Source organism: Accipiter gentilis, chromosome 22, assembly GCF_929443795.1.
Source record: "Accipiter gentilis chromosome 22, bAccGen1.1, whole genome shotgun sequence".
Classification (NCBI taxonomy): domain Eukaryota; kingdom Metazoa; phylum Chordata; class Aves; order Accipitriformes; family Accipitridae; genus Astur; species Astur gentilis.
Window position 1 is genome coordinate 14,624,586 of NC_064901.1, and position 14,965 is coordinate 14,639,550.

At 39.8% G+C, this 14,965-nt stretch overlaps 1 protein-coding gene across 2 annotated transcripts; it reads left to right on the forward strand.

The window, feature by feature from the left end:
• Positions 1–41: 41 nt before the first annotated feature.
• Positions 42–11,677, forward strand: EIF2S1 (eukaryotic translation initiation factor 2 subunit alpha). Of its 2 annotated transcripts, none has more exons than XM_049825619.1 (8): positions 42–146; positions 2,177–2,418; positions 3,931–4,010; positions 4,481–4,632; positions 7,355–7,461; positions 9,321–9,418; positions 10,338–10,481; positions 10,779–11,677. In XM_049825619.1, the coding sequence occupies exons 2-8, from the start codon at positions 2,178–2,180 to the stop codon at positions 10,902–10,904; spliced, it is 948 nt and encodes a 315-aa protein (XP_049681576.1). In that variant the 5' UTR covers positions 42–146; position 2,177; the 3' UTR covers positions 10,905–11,677. The 2 variants fall into 2 exon arrangements, with proteins under 2 accessions (XP_049681576.1, XP_049681577.1); XM_049825620.1 differs by lacking the exon at positions 42–146 and adding an exon at positions 1,718–1,809.
• The last annotated feature ends 3,288 nt before the right edge of the window (positions 11,678–14,965 follow it).

Here is a 14,965-nt window from a genome sequence, read left to right on the forward strand (position 1 = left end):
GCGCGCGGAGGACCGGGAGTAGGGCGGGCCGGCGCCTGCGCGCAGCGGGGCGGCGGCGGTGAGGAGGCGCACGCTGAGGCAGGAGCGGGACCAGCGCGAGACTCCGGGCCGCGAGCGCAGAGCGGGACCCCCCCGGCCGTTGCCAGGTAGCGGCTGCGCCGCCGCTCGCGCGCCGGGGTCCGGCCTCCCCGCGCGGCCCCTCCTGCCTGGGACGCCGCTGTGGGCCCGCCGTCTCGGGGGGGGGGGGATGGGACGGGACGGGATCGGACGGGACTCGGCGCGGCTGCGGGCTGGGCCCGGGCCCGGGCCCGGGCGCTGGGGCCCGGCGCCGCGGCTGCGAGCTCTCCAGCCGGCGGGACCGCGCTCCCCGGGGGGCCGGCCCGCCTCTCGCCCTCGCCGGGCTGGAGATGGGCCCTTCCCGGCCCGGCGGCGGCTGTCGGCCGCCCTGGGGACCGCTTCCCTTCTCTGGTGGCGTAGCTGTCGTCGGGCATTGCCGGCGTCAGCGGCGCTCCAGCGGCCGCGGGAGTCGCTGGTCCGAAGTTACTCCATTTTCGCCATTCTCCGCGGAGGCTTGTGCAGGCGTGGGGGCCGAAACGGGTGCCGGGGCGTTTGTAACGTCCTGGAGAGATGATTTCCAGCGCTGGCGTTATGGGCACCGTGTTGGTCTTGAGAGCCGTCCGCGGAAGGCCAAAATAAAAAGCTTGTGCCTGTGGAGAGAGGAGTGCAATGCTCTGTGTGCACAGCTGTGTCTGTCTGTTCTTGCTTGCGGTGTTCGGGGTTTGTTGCTTCGCAGTATGTCTTTATTATGTATCTCCAAAGTAGACATGTAGGATTGAGCTGATCTGCATTAAGCGGACTAGAAAAGCGAACTGTAAATATTTTGGTTTTCGTCTTGGAGTTCTTTGTTCAGCTTCAAATTATATGAAGTTATATGAAACCTTTAGAGGAGTGTTTTTATTATCCTCTGTATCCTACCGGTCTGTATTTCCCCTTTCTGAAAGTTAAGAATGGAAATGAGGGTGGACGCAGCCTTCTGAATTGTACGGCCACGTGTACGTAGCACTTGGCATTACCGTCTTACTCTCTTCTTAAATTCTCGTATAGCTAGAAAGCATTAGTACTGCTGTAAAGACCAGGAGTAAAACTTCAAAGTGGTGAATACAACAAACCTTCTGAAGGAGTCATGCGTGTGACTCGGCATCTTAGGCTCCTACTTCTGTAGGAAGCTTCCTGTTTGAAACTTCTGGGCTTAGACAAAAGGAATTGAACTAACCTGGTTAGCAGTGATGAGCGTGTGGATTCATCATCAGGAAAATGAAGCGGTTTAAGCATTTCTTCTTATCACTACATGATTATGAAGCGTTGATTTTGTACTTTTTTTTAATATATAATGAAAGACTCCTGTTTTGGTTTTCAGTTTTTTGTTCCTCCTGACTAGCAATACATTGGTGGGTGCTTGCGGGTTTTTTTTGTTGTTGTTGTTTTGTTTAGTGCTTCATTCATGTCAGGCTAGTTCGGTCTTCTGTTCTGATTATTGCCTTTGCTTTCTTTGCTGGCAGGTGCCTTCTGGAGCAGGTCTTACAGGATTATTCCAAACATCTTATGCTGAGTTTAGAAAGTCATCTGCTGGAGTGTAGAGTCTGCTCCTCAGTACAACAGAAGCTTCGCTCTACCTCTTATTTTCTCAGCCCCTCACACACTGTCTTACGTGCATGCAAATACCTTCCTGAGCACTGCAGGCTTCTTCTGTCCCACGTACTCCTGTTGTTAGAATCCATCTTAAAATTTTACACAGCCTCGTGAATTCAGGTGAATGCAAGGTGTGCTGTGCCACCTTTTCACCACTTGAAGTCTCTTTGCTACAGTGTGCTGTGTATAGGTAGTATGACAGTTGAAGTAGATAATAAAGTCTGGGTAGCAAACTTTTTCTACTTTAATGCAAGAAATTAGCATCTTAGCAAATGGTTGTGCAATACTAAAATACTAGCTAATTTATTGTTTAAAATTATTAAAACCTAAGTATGAATTGCACAAGCCTTACCCTGATTTGCAATTTTTTGTGCTAGTGTTTCTCTCTATTCACGCCAGTCCTTGCTGATTTTTTTACCGTGTTTGTAGGAGAAGGCAGAGACGTACTGTGAAATGAAATCTTTGGTTTTTTCTGCTCAAATTCCAGAATGCCAGGACTAAGCTGTAGATTCTACCAGCATAAATTTCCAGAGGTGGAAGATGTAGTGATGGTCAATGTTCGGTCCATTGCTGAAATGGGAGCCTATGTCAGCCTGCTGGAGTACAACAATATTGAAGGCATGATCCTTCTCAGTGAGCTATCCAGAAGACGTATTCGTTCCATAAACAAACTCATCCGCATCGGGAGGAATGAATGTGTGGTGGTCATAAGAGTTGACAAAGAGAAAGGTATTTGGGGATATTGTGGGCTATATTAAGATTGAATTTGTAGAGAGAAATGCAGATAAACCAGGTGGCTTAGGTATTCTTTTAGGTGTTCTTTTTTTAAGGTGCTTAAGCAAAATAGACTGTCATTGTGCCATCTGATACTTATAGTTGTTCTTCCATTCCTCTTTGTCCTTTGGGAATTGGGTTAATGAAGGTCAATCACATCGGTAAAGATTTGCTTTAAGTGGGTGCTCACCAGCTCAATGTTTGGTCAACAAACCATAGTGCAGTGGAATTTTCTAAGTCTTAACTGAAGTGAAGGATCATCTGACGTAGAAATAAAAATCTAAATGGTGAGTGTTTAATGCTCAGTCTATCCTGTTCATTAACAAGTCTTGAACCTTGACTATAAAATGATGACATGTAGGTAATTATTCTACCACATGAATTCTGTAGGTTACAAGTTGAGATTGTACAGGCGACTTTGTCTTTTCCTGTCTTCTGAACCTTTGAATCTTTTACTCTAAAGGTTTCTTTAATATATTTTCTATTTATAACATGTCAGATTTTGATAATACTGTTCCATGCAATCTTTAAAATTTATATCCAGGTGTAAACAAATAATAAAAATAATCACTGAGCACATCTCCCAGAAACCTGACTGTTGGTATGATGTTTCTCAAGTAATATGCTTTTCTGGAATACTTCTGAAACTGCAGTTAACTCTGAGATTGAATAATGAATGACAGGATAGAAAAAAAGCAGATAGGAAAGAAAGATGGGAAGAAGCTTATTTCAGATGGATCTGAAGTGTAATAAGTTTTCCAGCATCTCTAATGAAAGAATACTTCCTCATACAAATTCATTTTATTCTCATAGTAACAGAGAGACACATCTGGAATTCACATATTGAATCTTTTTTCACATATTGAATCTTTTAGGCAACCTGTAGTTCGTGAGAAGTAGGTGGAGGCCTTTTCAAATTTACTAAGAGTTGCTTCACAGACAGTTCTCCTGAAAGAGTATCCAAGGAGTTAGAGTCAGAATTTGAGGCCAGGCCTACTTTATTAGGAAACTATTCAGAGCTAAACTGATGGAGTGCCAACCTTGAATGAAATTGAGTTCAGCACTACAAAAATAGGCGTCAAACTTGCTTCTTTGTATGCTGGTACAGTTTTTGCCAAGACTGCGTAGAGCAGCATAAAAATGGATCACTGATTGCTACAATATTATGAAAATTTCTTTTAAGTTTGCACAGAAAACATTAAGGCAGTAATTTTAAAGAATGCTGTACAAAAGATTTGCTATTGTAAGTATTTACAGTTGAAAGAATAATTTAATACACTAATGTGGATTATAATTTGATCAAAGTCATTAAGGTTTGGTTTAGTTACTTTCTCTAGCAACATACAGGGATAGCGTAGGCATGGGGAAAAATCCCGAGCCAGTGTTTGTTCTTTATGCGCTTCTCTTGAAGCAGTTAGACTTAGTTGGCACAATGGCTGACGCTTTCAAAATGGTTTTCCCCAATAGGTTATATTGACTTGTCAAAAAGAAGAGTTTCTCCAGAGGAGGCAATCAAATGTGAAGACAAATTCACAAAATCAAAGACTGTAAGTCGCTTTGCTATATTCAGACACTGTGTATTTCCAGCTTCTTTCCTCAGCAACCAAAAAGCATAGACATAAGATAATATGAAAATATTGTTCTCATTTATTAGGCATACTCTGATTCTCATTTACCCATGCAAATATATATAACCAGTTCATCTGTCCATGAGTGCTCTGGTAAGCTGTTTCTTAATTAATGAATAGATCAAGAAAGACGTCAGTTGAAAATTTGTGATGTAAAGGGGTATATTTAAATGATCAAAAATCCAATAGTATATGCTGGTTTAGCACACTGTGACAACTGTAATTGAAAAGGCATGCATATAGTTTAAGGCATTGATTCCTGCCCTTACTCCTGTCTGGTCTTGCGCTTCTGAGTAGAAGGCGTACCATTAAATATTACTTCTGATTCTAAATTTTTGTCTGTTTTCAGTATTTGTTTTGGGTTTTTTAACACTCCTTTTGTGTTCCAGGTTTACAGCATCCTTCGCCATGTTGCTGAAGTCTTGGAGTACACCAAGGATGAGCAGCTTGAAAGTCTGTTCCAGAGAACTGCCTGGGTATTTGATGACAAGTACAAAAGACCAGGATATGGTGCTTATGATGCATTCAAGCATGCAGTCTCGTAAGGACATCTTTTCTACTTCTAGGGCCTTATTTCAAATTGCAGAGAGGTATTTCCTGGAACAGATCCATCGGAATGTTCTTTTGGGGTTTGGGGGTTTGGTTGTGATTTTTTTTCCAGAGTCAGTATGTAGAATGTACTCATCAAGTGCACCTAGTAAATTTTGACATCAGTCTTGTGGTTGCTTATTGTAGGCTTCTGTCTTACTGCTTTCTTCAAGTTCCCAAGGCCCTTGAGAAAGAAAGCTCAGAGTTGACTTGTTTTTATCCATCTTTGAGTCTGTCACTCTGCGTATGTGAGCTTTTTAAAAGCAGTAATTGAATTTGATGTGGAGAAATACTGAAGCATTGGTGAATAATATGTTTTAAGTGTAAGAGAAATGTGATTACAAACACTAGAGAGATTTCTATTGCTACAGATGAGCCTGTGACATTTCTAACAGAAGAAGTAGCACTGATCTTGGTTTGTCTGTCAGAATTTGCCTGGTCTTAGTCCCAAGCAGATGTTATCAAAAATATCTAGCTTTGTGTCTGAAGGTATTTCTACTCACAGCTGACTGTCACTCTTTCACTGCACAGGCAGATTTTTTTCTTGAAATGCAGCAAGCTGGCTTGTTACTTCTCTACACTTCCAAACTTAAAGAATGGGATCATGAACTTAGAAATGGAATTATGAACGGAAAGATGTGGGAATTGTGATGCTAAGGGAATATGCACTGAGATAAGATTGCTCTTAATTTCTTAGTCTGATATTTTAAAATTTCTTTCAAAATTAACCTATTTGGTTTCTCTCTAAAGATTCTATCATGAAATCGGCAATCCAAAGATAGACTTCTCAATAAACATATCCAGTTTTACTCTTCTATAACACATAAACCTATGAGTGATGAACTTGAGCTGAACACTAGATGGCAGTAATAAAATCTTAGAAATTGTGTTGACTGAAGAAGCAGGGCACTTGGTAGCATTTTGATTAGCTTGAAACCATCTCTGTGTCTTTGGGGAATAGACAAGTTGTGTCCTCATTTACACTGAATGTATTTGGTTTCAGAGAATAATAATTATTTTCTAATGATAGCAAATTTACTGGTAAAGGATAAATCTGGGCACATCGCTGCAGAAGGAATTCAAGATCATTCTGTAACTGATAAATACTTAGTTAACACCTGTATAATAGAAGAACAAAAACCTGTAGTTACACTGGCTGTTTCAGCTTCTCTTAAACTCAGAAAAATTCCTGAACACACGTGCCATTTGTTGCTCAACTGCTGTTCAGGTTGGAGCACAAACTTCTGAAGCTATCTGTTCTCAAAACATGTTTCCATCAGGAATTCCTTAAGATTTCTGACAATGAACTGCAACTTTTATTTGTTCCCTTTGTGCTCCTACATAAAGCTATAGCAGTTGAGCAGAAAAATGTAGATATTGCTGCTTTCCTGTGCTTGCAGGAGGCTTGGTGTGCCCTCTAAGAATTTGACTTGCTAGTCCTTTCTTAGTACTGAGGATTAGTGGTTTTAGGATTTCACACAGCATGATACCTGTGGTAAAATTTTAAAGTATATTTACCCTCTGATCAGTAAAAATTAAACTTTGAGGACCTATTTGTTGAACGCCTACCAAATGCTCATGAAAGGAACTCAAAGATTTAACAGGATAGACTGTAAATGAAGAAGCAGAATTTGCATGTCCAGTAAATTGCTTCTGCCATACAGTTTCTTATTTTGGTGTATAAAAGCTGTCATATATCTGGGTTCTGTTTGCTTATGTTTGGCCCTTCTACTACCTATACCCAGTGTATAAAATCATGAAAGATGACATTTTATTAGCAGCAGAGACCAATCTCCAATATTGCCTCTGTTTTTTGGGGCCATTTTAGTTTACGTTTGTCTGATAATAGTATTGTAGGTGATCTGGTGTTGTTTTTCAGAGAACTGCAACTCTTGTCTCTAAAGAACAGGAACACTTATTGTGAGGAGCTTTTTGGTTATGTTCTGTTTCAGATATATTTGGATAAAATTAATACAGCATTAGAGAATTGACACCATTTCTTAAAAAAAGAGCTGCTAATTTATATTGGTAAACAGCAGAGGAGTTTGCCTCTGTGATCTCTGGAATTTAAACTATTAGCTTGCAATTTAAAACACCTTTATCCTTTCTTTAGCCAAGAACGTAGCCAGCAGCTAAGTATCTGTCTGTGATCAGTTACTGTTAAAAAGGAGTACAGAATAACATGGAATGAGTATAGGTTACTTTGTAGAATGACAAAAATCTTGCATTTGAATCAAATGCTAAAATAATTCAAAAACCTCAGATTCATCATGGATTCTCTTTCATGTGATATGGGCTTATCTTCATGCTGGAGGTGAACATAAATGCCAAGCAACTAGATATTTGTCTCATTCTGTGTACCATATACAAATGGAGCTGAACAGAAGTCATTCCTTTGCTTTTTTAAAAAAAAACCAAAATCATTCAGATCTTTCCTTCCAAGAACAGATTGAGTAAACTACTTATCTGGTTTGTTGTTAAATAGAAAACATTATGAAAATAGATGTGTTTATTTTCTTCCAGTGTTTCAATGGACTCTTAAGGAATTTCCCAGTTTTCTTTGCCTAGTGTATCTCTAGGATTACACATAAGAATATTGAAATAGTACCAGAAGTTAACGTTGTGTCATGTTCCACTTCAGTATAACTTATGTAACTTTGCTTTGCTTGGCTCAGAGACCCCGCAATCCTGGATAGCCTAGATCTGACAGAGGAAGAGAGGCGTGTATTGATTGACAATATTAACAGACGTCTGACACCACAAGCAGTCAAAATCCGAGCTGGTGAGTTCTTTCCAGATGTTCATTGAATGTGTCTTGACACTTAAGTCAAGTTAGTGTATCTTGTTGCAAACTATAAACTCAGTTAAAACTAGTGGTTTGTAGTGATGATATTTGAGTGGAACTGTTCAGAATTAAGACACCTTAATCAAGGATTGCTTGCAAAATGCCCATGTGGGTTCTATCTCAAAGTGCAAAGTGGTTTGGGTTTTATTTTTTCCCCCAAACTGCAGGTTCCTTGGGACAGAAAGTAGTAGTCCTGATATATAATGCAGTCTATCATATTGTACTGGCATACAATGGATTTAAATATTTTATAGTTACTACTGCATCCACAATATTCTTTTTCATTATTCAAAGTGTTAAATTCATTGATTCCTTAACAGGATGATTGATCTTTGTCAGCGCAGCTACAGCGTATGTCTTGGCCACTTGTCCATGAACATGTGAAAATAGTTCTGACTTTTTGCTCTGGGTGTGTTTCTAACTGGTTGATTGCAAACCATTCAGCAGGATATATTAGCTCAAGCCTAGCACATCTCTAATATATTCATGAAGTGTATGAGCTAGTTTGTCTTTTATTAGTTCAGTGTGGGCAGAAAAAGCACATGACTGCACTACTTAAGAAGGCACACTTTAAAACTGTAAATCTGGTTGTACAGCTAACTGAACAGCCTAAAAGCATGCTGGCCATTAAAAAGATAGTCAATGTAGCAGAGTCAGGTTTTTAACTAGATTGAGAAATTGCCTCTGCTCTGCAAGGATACATTGAAGAGCATTAGAACTTGTTGATTCCTGTGGAGAGAAGAAAAGATAAGCTATATCCACATGACAGTGAAGTGGAGAGCGCAAAAAGTAAGGTAATGAAAAAGTTCCTTTAGCTATTACTTTAGATCACTGTGAGTTAACACAGACTTCAAAAATGTAAGTAGGATTTGATTGCCATGAAGAATGGAATTGCTAACGTGCATAGCACTCCATTAGTTTTGAAAACAAAGTTACTTGGCAAGCATGTTCTCTTACTTCCTTCATCTTGCCTATTTTGTTCTGATGGTCTAAGTTGTTTTCAATTTTGTCTTCAAATCAAGGATGGAAACTTTCCATTGGTTTGTAGTCTCATCCTGAGGCTGACTGGGATGCTCTTCTGTGAATTTATTTCTGATAGCTGAGAATTAGCAGGTTGTTAGTCACCTGAAAGTGAGACTAACTTCTCTGTGTAGCTTAGTCTTGCACCATTGCTACGTAGGTAAAGAAATTCTTGTCTTTAGGCTAGTCAGGGTATTACAGATATGACCAGCATTAGTCTATGCCTTACTTTCCAAACATCAACAAAAAGCTACAGCTAACTATGATATTAACTATATGTTAATATAACTTACCATTAAAAAAAAAGTTCCAGTGCTGCTCAAGTGATGCCTCTGTGCCTCTGTTGTAATTACTGACAGAATTCCATTAATTTGTGGACGTGTTCTATTTCAAGTTTCATTTTTCCTGATAGATCTTTCATTTTTCTCTGGTATTTATTGCTTTTATATATTCATCTCTCAATGTGAAATACATAATTATTCTTGTTGAATTTATTGGATGAGAGGTGAGTGAATGTGTATGTATAATATTGTATCTTGGCTTTTCAGAGTACAATGTAAAATGTTGTATGTCTAAAGAGTTTATGAAAACTCTTACCTCAACTTACAAGTCAAGAAAGTGAAATACCTTCCTCAGCTTTGGGAGCTACTGAGGCTTTCATTGTGGATAAACATTGGATGCTCAAAGGCTTTATTAAAGCTTAAGTTAAAAAGCTTTAAAGATTCTACAGCTTTTGGTAACCTTAAAGTTTTATTATTTGTATTCCTCTGTCCTAGATATTGAGGTGGCCTGTTATGGTTATGAAGGCATAGATGCAGTAAAAGAAGCTTTGAGAGCAGGCTTGAACTGTTCCACGGAGAACATGCCCATTAAAGTAAGTGTCTGTCTTAATAGTGAGATCAAAAGCAAAGTTTTCTGATGCCCTTAGGTACCAGTAGCATGCAACTGCAGTTGTCATAATCGCGTAGCTGAGGCTGGGAAGCCATGTACTTGCTTTCTGATTCTTCTCTATCAGGTCTGTAACACACTCCCTTTCAGCTGTGTGCTGACAGTTGTTCCTATGACTGTGCTGTGGCTTCCAAAATTCAAGAAGCTATGTTTATTCTGTTCAGTTTATTAAAGTCTGGTGTTGGCACACTACATACCTACTGTTCCTTTATGCAGCCTTAGGTAGGGAGCAATAAATTTTATTTTCAGGTAGAAGACTGTGTAAGAAGAGGATTGTTTGCTCCACTCATTGTTTGAGTATTGGTAGAATAGCTACTGTACCCAGGCCTAGTTTTTCTTCCCAACAATTTTAGGATATTGAGTGTATTACTGACTAAGTGCTTTCAGAAAACTTGAAAGTACTTCCTTCTTTGAAAATGATTTCTTAAAATGGTTTCTTGTAGCAAAAGGAAAAGTTTACTTAGTCATCTTGCCAAATAAAAAAAAAAAGTACTGGTTGTAATACTCTTTTAATTGTTTGAAAAATTATGTGATAGGCTGTTTTGCTGATCTGCAAAGTGGATATTCTCTCCACTTAATATTTGTCTAAATAAAGATACTGTGTAGAAATAACTGATGCTGATATTGGAAATCAGACAGGCTGTGCACTTTCTTGTCTGCTATTTCAGTCCAAGTTATTTGTGCTTCTAGAAAGGGTTTTTCTAATGGGAAAATGTTTCTTCTGTGAATTGTACATTCAGAACAGTGTTGCTCACTTTTCTTTCAATATTTCTTTCTTTGCTTTTGTTACTGAGTTTGCTTTTTTGTCCTTTTTTTTTTTTCCCCCAATCCCTACAATACGATAGATTAATCTGATAGCTCCTCCTCGTTACGTGATGACTACCACAACGCTGGAGAGAACTGAAGGGCTGTCTGTTCTGAATCAAGCCATGGCTGTAATTAAAGAAAAAATTGAGGAGAAGAGAGGAGTCTTTAATGTGCAGATGGAGGTAAGAACGCATTACACTTTAGAATGTAATTCTTCTTTTTTCTCACAATATTTTTAAAGTAGAGCAAGATCAGTAGTGCTAGGAGAAATTTTAGCAAAAAGGTATTAAAAAACTAAAAAAACCCTGAACTTCTGTGTTCCTTAAACAAATGGCCAAAAATTATAATTTTCCTGGTTTTTATTGTATGACTTCAGGATGTTTTTTATCTCTTGCTCTTTACGTAGAATCAGAGTCTACGAATATATATAGTATTTCTTTATGACGGTTTACCATGTGTTCTGGTTTGGTTTTTTTCAGCCTAAAGTGGTTACTGACACAGATGAGACTGAGCTTGCAAGGCAGTTGGAAAGACTGGAGAGGGAAAATGCTGAAGTGGATGGGGATGATGATGCTGAGGAAATGGAAGCCAAAACTGAAGACTAAATGTTCCGGGATATTTAGAAGAGAGACCGTATGAAAAATTAGAGATCCCATTGCAAACACTCTGGACAAAATGTTTCCAGTATTGAAAACTTCAAATACAAATACTTGAAGTGTTTTACTGTTTTAAAAAGACCAAAATGTAAAAGGCTCTTCTAAATAACATTTGATGCAGCAACCTACACAAATTGAGTCCTCTGAAAGGAAGGTGGCTTGTCAAATTCAAGACACAGATTTGGCCAGAAGAAGGTTGCAGCCCCTTGCTTAACATTTGCATACATAACAATTCCTAATTGGTGATTACAGCTCAGTGCATCTGTTAATGATCTTTCCTGGGAGCACCAAAACAAAGCAAGCTGAACAGTTCTATACAGAATGTATTTGAGCAAATATTCAATAAATTTCTGGGCTATGTAACTCCAAGATTTTTTTTTTTTCCCCTCTTGTTACATGGCCTAGAGTCATGTGAATATAAAACCTGGAAGGGTAGGATCAGTGGGTGACTCCCCTTTAACATTCAAAGGGCTTTCCTTTGTTTGCTTTAAATCAAGCCAAGAATGAGTGGAACAAAATGTTTTTCTTGCAAGTTTGTTGATGCAGACTTGTCTAAAAGAGCATTTCCTTTGTTTATCATCTGCATTTAGGGACTGAGAACTTGAAAACTTTGAAAATAGCTTGTTACCATTCCAATAAATGTAGCTGATAAAAGAAAAATCACATATAGTTGCACTTTGCTCCTACAGGCAAATACAGCAGGAGCTTTAATAAACTTACTTCAAAATAGGCAGTACTGTTTTTTGAGCTCACTGCTGCATGACCTTCAATTCTGCTTACCCTAAATCTGGTTTACACTGGGCTGAGCTATTCACTCGCAAAACAACCTGTTTATCTTCTCTGAAGAAGAGAAACAAGATGTGCTTTCCCTGTTGGAGTATTAAAAAAAAAAAAAAAAAACCCTTTTCCTTGTCTGTGCGAATTGGAGGGAGGAGTTGTTTTTGTTTAAGTAACCTTTCCAAATTGCTGAAGTTTTAAACGTATTTATATCTTTTTGTATTGTTATGTCCCATATTGCCCATCTCCTTTTTTCTTAATATTTTGTGCTGCTAGATGGAAAATGAATGAAAAATGAGGCTTTGAGCCTTAACTAGGAATTCTTAATACTGCCACAGTACAAACAATATTATTGCTATGTGGTCTTGCTACAAAAGGCATTCACGAAGGGCGTACATATTGCAATCCATGCTTGATTATCAGAGAAGTTCACATGTACCCAACTCTAATAGTAATGTAAAGCCAAAAAAGTTAAGTAACTTCCCATCTCTTTAGAATGTCGGAAAATACCTGGATGTGTCGTCACAAAATGAAGAAACAAATTTTTCTTTCTGATTACTTTCTCAAATTGTTGTCTTCTCAGAAGCTGTGTATGACAGCCCTGTCATGGCTTGAAGTTGTGATAATGTCAGTTTCCTGTTCGAACAGCTCTTCTAACTTTGCCCACTCACTAAAATAGTGATTTGACTTCCATTAAATACAGTATGTGGGTACTCGGACTAAAGAACAAAGTGCTTAAAAACTTAGTCACTGTGTGATCTGTATGCCAAAATAGTGTTGTAAGGGAAAGCACTGGAAAATGAGCCATGTGTGCTCTTCTATTGAAGTACTATCGGGGGTTACAATTAGTATCATCTCTAAGACCTGTTTTGGTGTGTTAATAGGTGAGCATTGTTTCTGTCAGTAACTTAGGCAAAAGTTTGCTGAACTTGTTCAGTAGCTACAGGAGCTTTTCTAATTAGAGCCTCGGCGTGCTGATGTACACAGTTCCGTGTCAATTTTAAGCACCTGAAAAAAATGACCGAGATCGTGAGGATGGTGACAAAGCAGCTTAAGGTAAATGCATTTCAGTCGTTACCCTGGCAGACAAAATCGGGCTCTCCTGTTGCCTGAGCAAATTTTAACCAAGAAGCTTAACTAAAAGATGCAAGACAACTTAGTGGATATTTCTCATGTGTTGCAGCAGCTGGAAGGAGGAGGTCTAAGATGGCGGCTTTTGAGCCCTGTTAGGGAGGTGCGTGTAAGGGAGGGCTGAACCTGTGCAGCCCCTGCTGGGCCTCAGCTGTGCTGTGTCGGTTGCTGTAGCCTGTGACTTAGGGATCTTTAGAACTTGCTGAGATGATGCCTTCTATCTCAGCCAGTCTATTTTGTATGCATGGAACTGCACTTGCTTCCTGAGTGCTTAAAATAAGGGTCGTGAGTTTTGTGTGAACGTCTTTGTGGAGTTGCTAAAGCGAGGTAGCGTATTCCTGCTGTTCACTAGCAACTGTGTGTTTACTCAATTGTGATTGCAAGGCCAAAATCCCTCCTTGCACTCGTGTAGTCAACCGAAGGGAAAGGTACGGGTATACCTGTGGACAGGGCTTGACCTGATGCGTTAATTTTATGGATCTCAACTTGACTTTTATATCCCAAATTAATTTTGTCAGATTGGCAGCTTGGAAACAGTTTTACTTACAACATCTGATAAGGACTCATTAATACAAAAAAAGAAGAAACAAATGGGGATACCGGCTCAGGTCAGGCATGCAGTCCAGTAACACACAGCCCAGTATCCTGTTTCCAATGGGGGGGAAACAGTGGCTGCTAAAGAAGGTGTGCCCTGCTTTCTTGGGGCTGTTGTGGTTTGTCTGGTTTTTAATACAGTGACAATTCCTTGCTGTTTTCTCTCTGATTCTGGCCGTCGGGGCTTGCTGCTCCCCCCCCGCCCCCGATGTAGTGGAGCTGGCATGTTGTTCTTCATAGCGGAATCTGCACTTTGATATTTAATTTCTGATAGCTTTTTGTTCCTGAGTCTAGACAATTAAACAACTGTTTTCAAATACAGCCACCTTTCTACAGTTAATTGTAAAAATGCTGTTACGTCAGAATACTTTTGAACACTTGTTGTCTTTCACTTTTATCTAGAAATGTTTCATCATTCTTTATTTTGATGTGGTTTGTTTTCATCTTATTTCATCCCTAATCCACCAAAGGAACTTTAGTGTTCCTTTTTTTTTTTGGAGGAGGGGTGGAATTTAATGGTGTCCTACACCGGAGGGCAAAGTCCTAGTGTCTTAAGAAGCTGCTTTAAAAAAGCTGGGTCTGTGTAATCCCCCGTGTGACACGATGATACGCAATGGGTGTAGCAGAGCATGCAACGGGGTTTGTCCTTCGGGCTGGTTCCTTTCATCAGCTGTCCATGGCTTCTTGAGGGACTGACCTGGAGGTACCAGTGATGTCTGTCAGGTCAGCCAGCTGAAATAGCACAGCCTGTGCTCAGAGTTGGCTGCTCCTGCCCTTCCCTTTAACCCTGAGTAGCGTCCCGTGGTCCTGAAGCCTGCAGCTGGCTCCTCCTGGCCAGCCCAATGCACAAATTCGATAGCATATAAAGTCTTTTGGGGTCACTTTGAATGAAGAAAATGTCAAGTGCTCAACTGTGCGTTTTTGTTAAAATACCCCACTGACACATGGAAAACACTCTAAAATGGATCTGAGGAAACAAAGTCCTTCCTTCCATGAGTTTCAAGTGCCACAGAAGACTTGATATAGAGCTCCCTAGGTTTATACAGATCAAAGCATGTCCTGTCCCACCAGCACATGCATGAATATGGCAGCTGAGATCTACTGAATCATTTTACTCTATATGACCCTGGAAGATCTGCATTTACTCAGCCACAGGGAGCAATATAGGGGCAGTTTGTTAGCCATGATTAACTACGGAATGAGACAGGGGGAGGGGGGTGCGTGTATGATAAATATCCAAAGTACTGAAGAAATACTTTGAAGTATTGAAGAAAGTGTGAAGGCTCTAGATTATAAAATGTAGTTGATACAAAACCAGTTGTTTAATGACCAGCTACAGCAATGTTTGCTTTGCCATTCACCAGCAGTTTGACAATACAATTCTTCATTGCTAATGGTAATTTTGTCGAGATCCTTCTGCAGGGTTGTGGGTGGTCTGCATGCTGGAGAAAAAGAGCTCGCTCAAATCTTTGGCAGGGACTGGTTATGGTGCAATTCTGAGATCACTG

Excerpts from the sequence above, each read along its gene's own strand:
- EIF2S1 (XM_049825619.1), top strand. The coding sequence starts at position 2,178 with ATGCCAGGACTAAGCTGTAGATTCTACCAGCATAAATTTCCAGAGGTG. Across the intron at positions 9,419-10,337 it reads CGGAGAACATGCCCATTAAA|ATTAATCTGATAGCTCCTCC; the intron begins GTAAGTGTCTGT and ends ACAATACGATAG. Across the intron at positions 10,482-10,778 it reads TCTTTAATGTGCAGATGGAG|CCTAAAGTGGTTACTGACAC; the intron begins GTAAGAACGCAT and ends GGTTTTTTTCAG.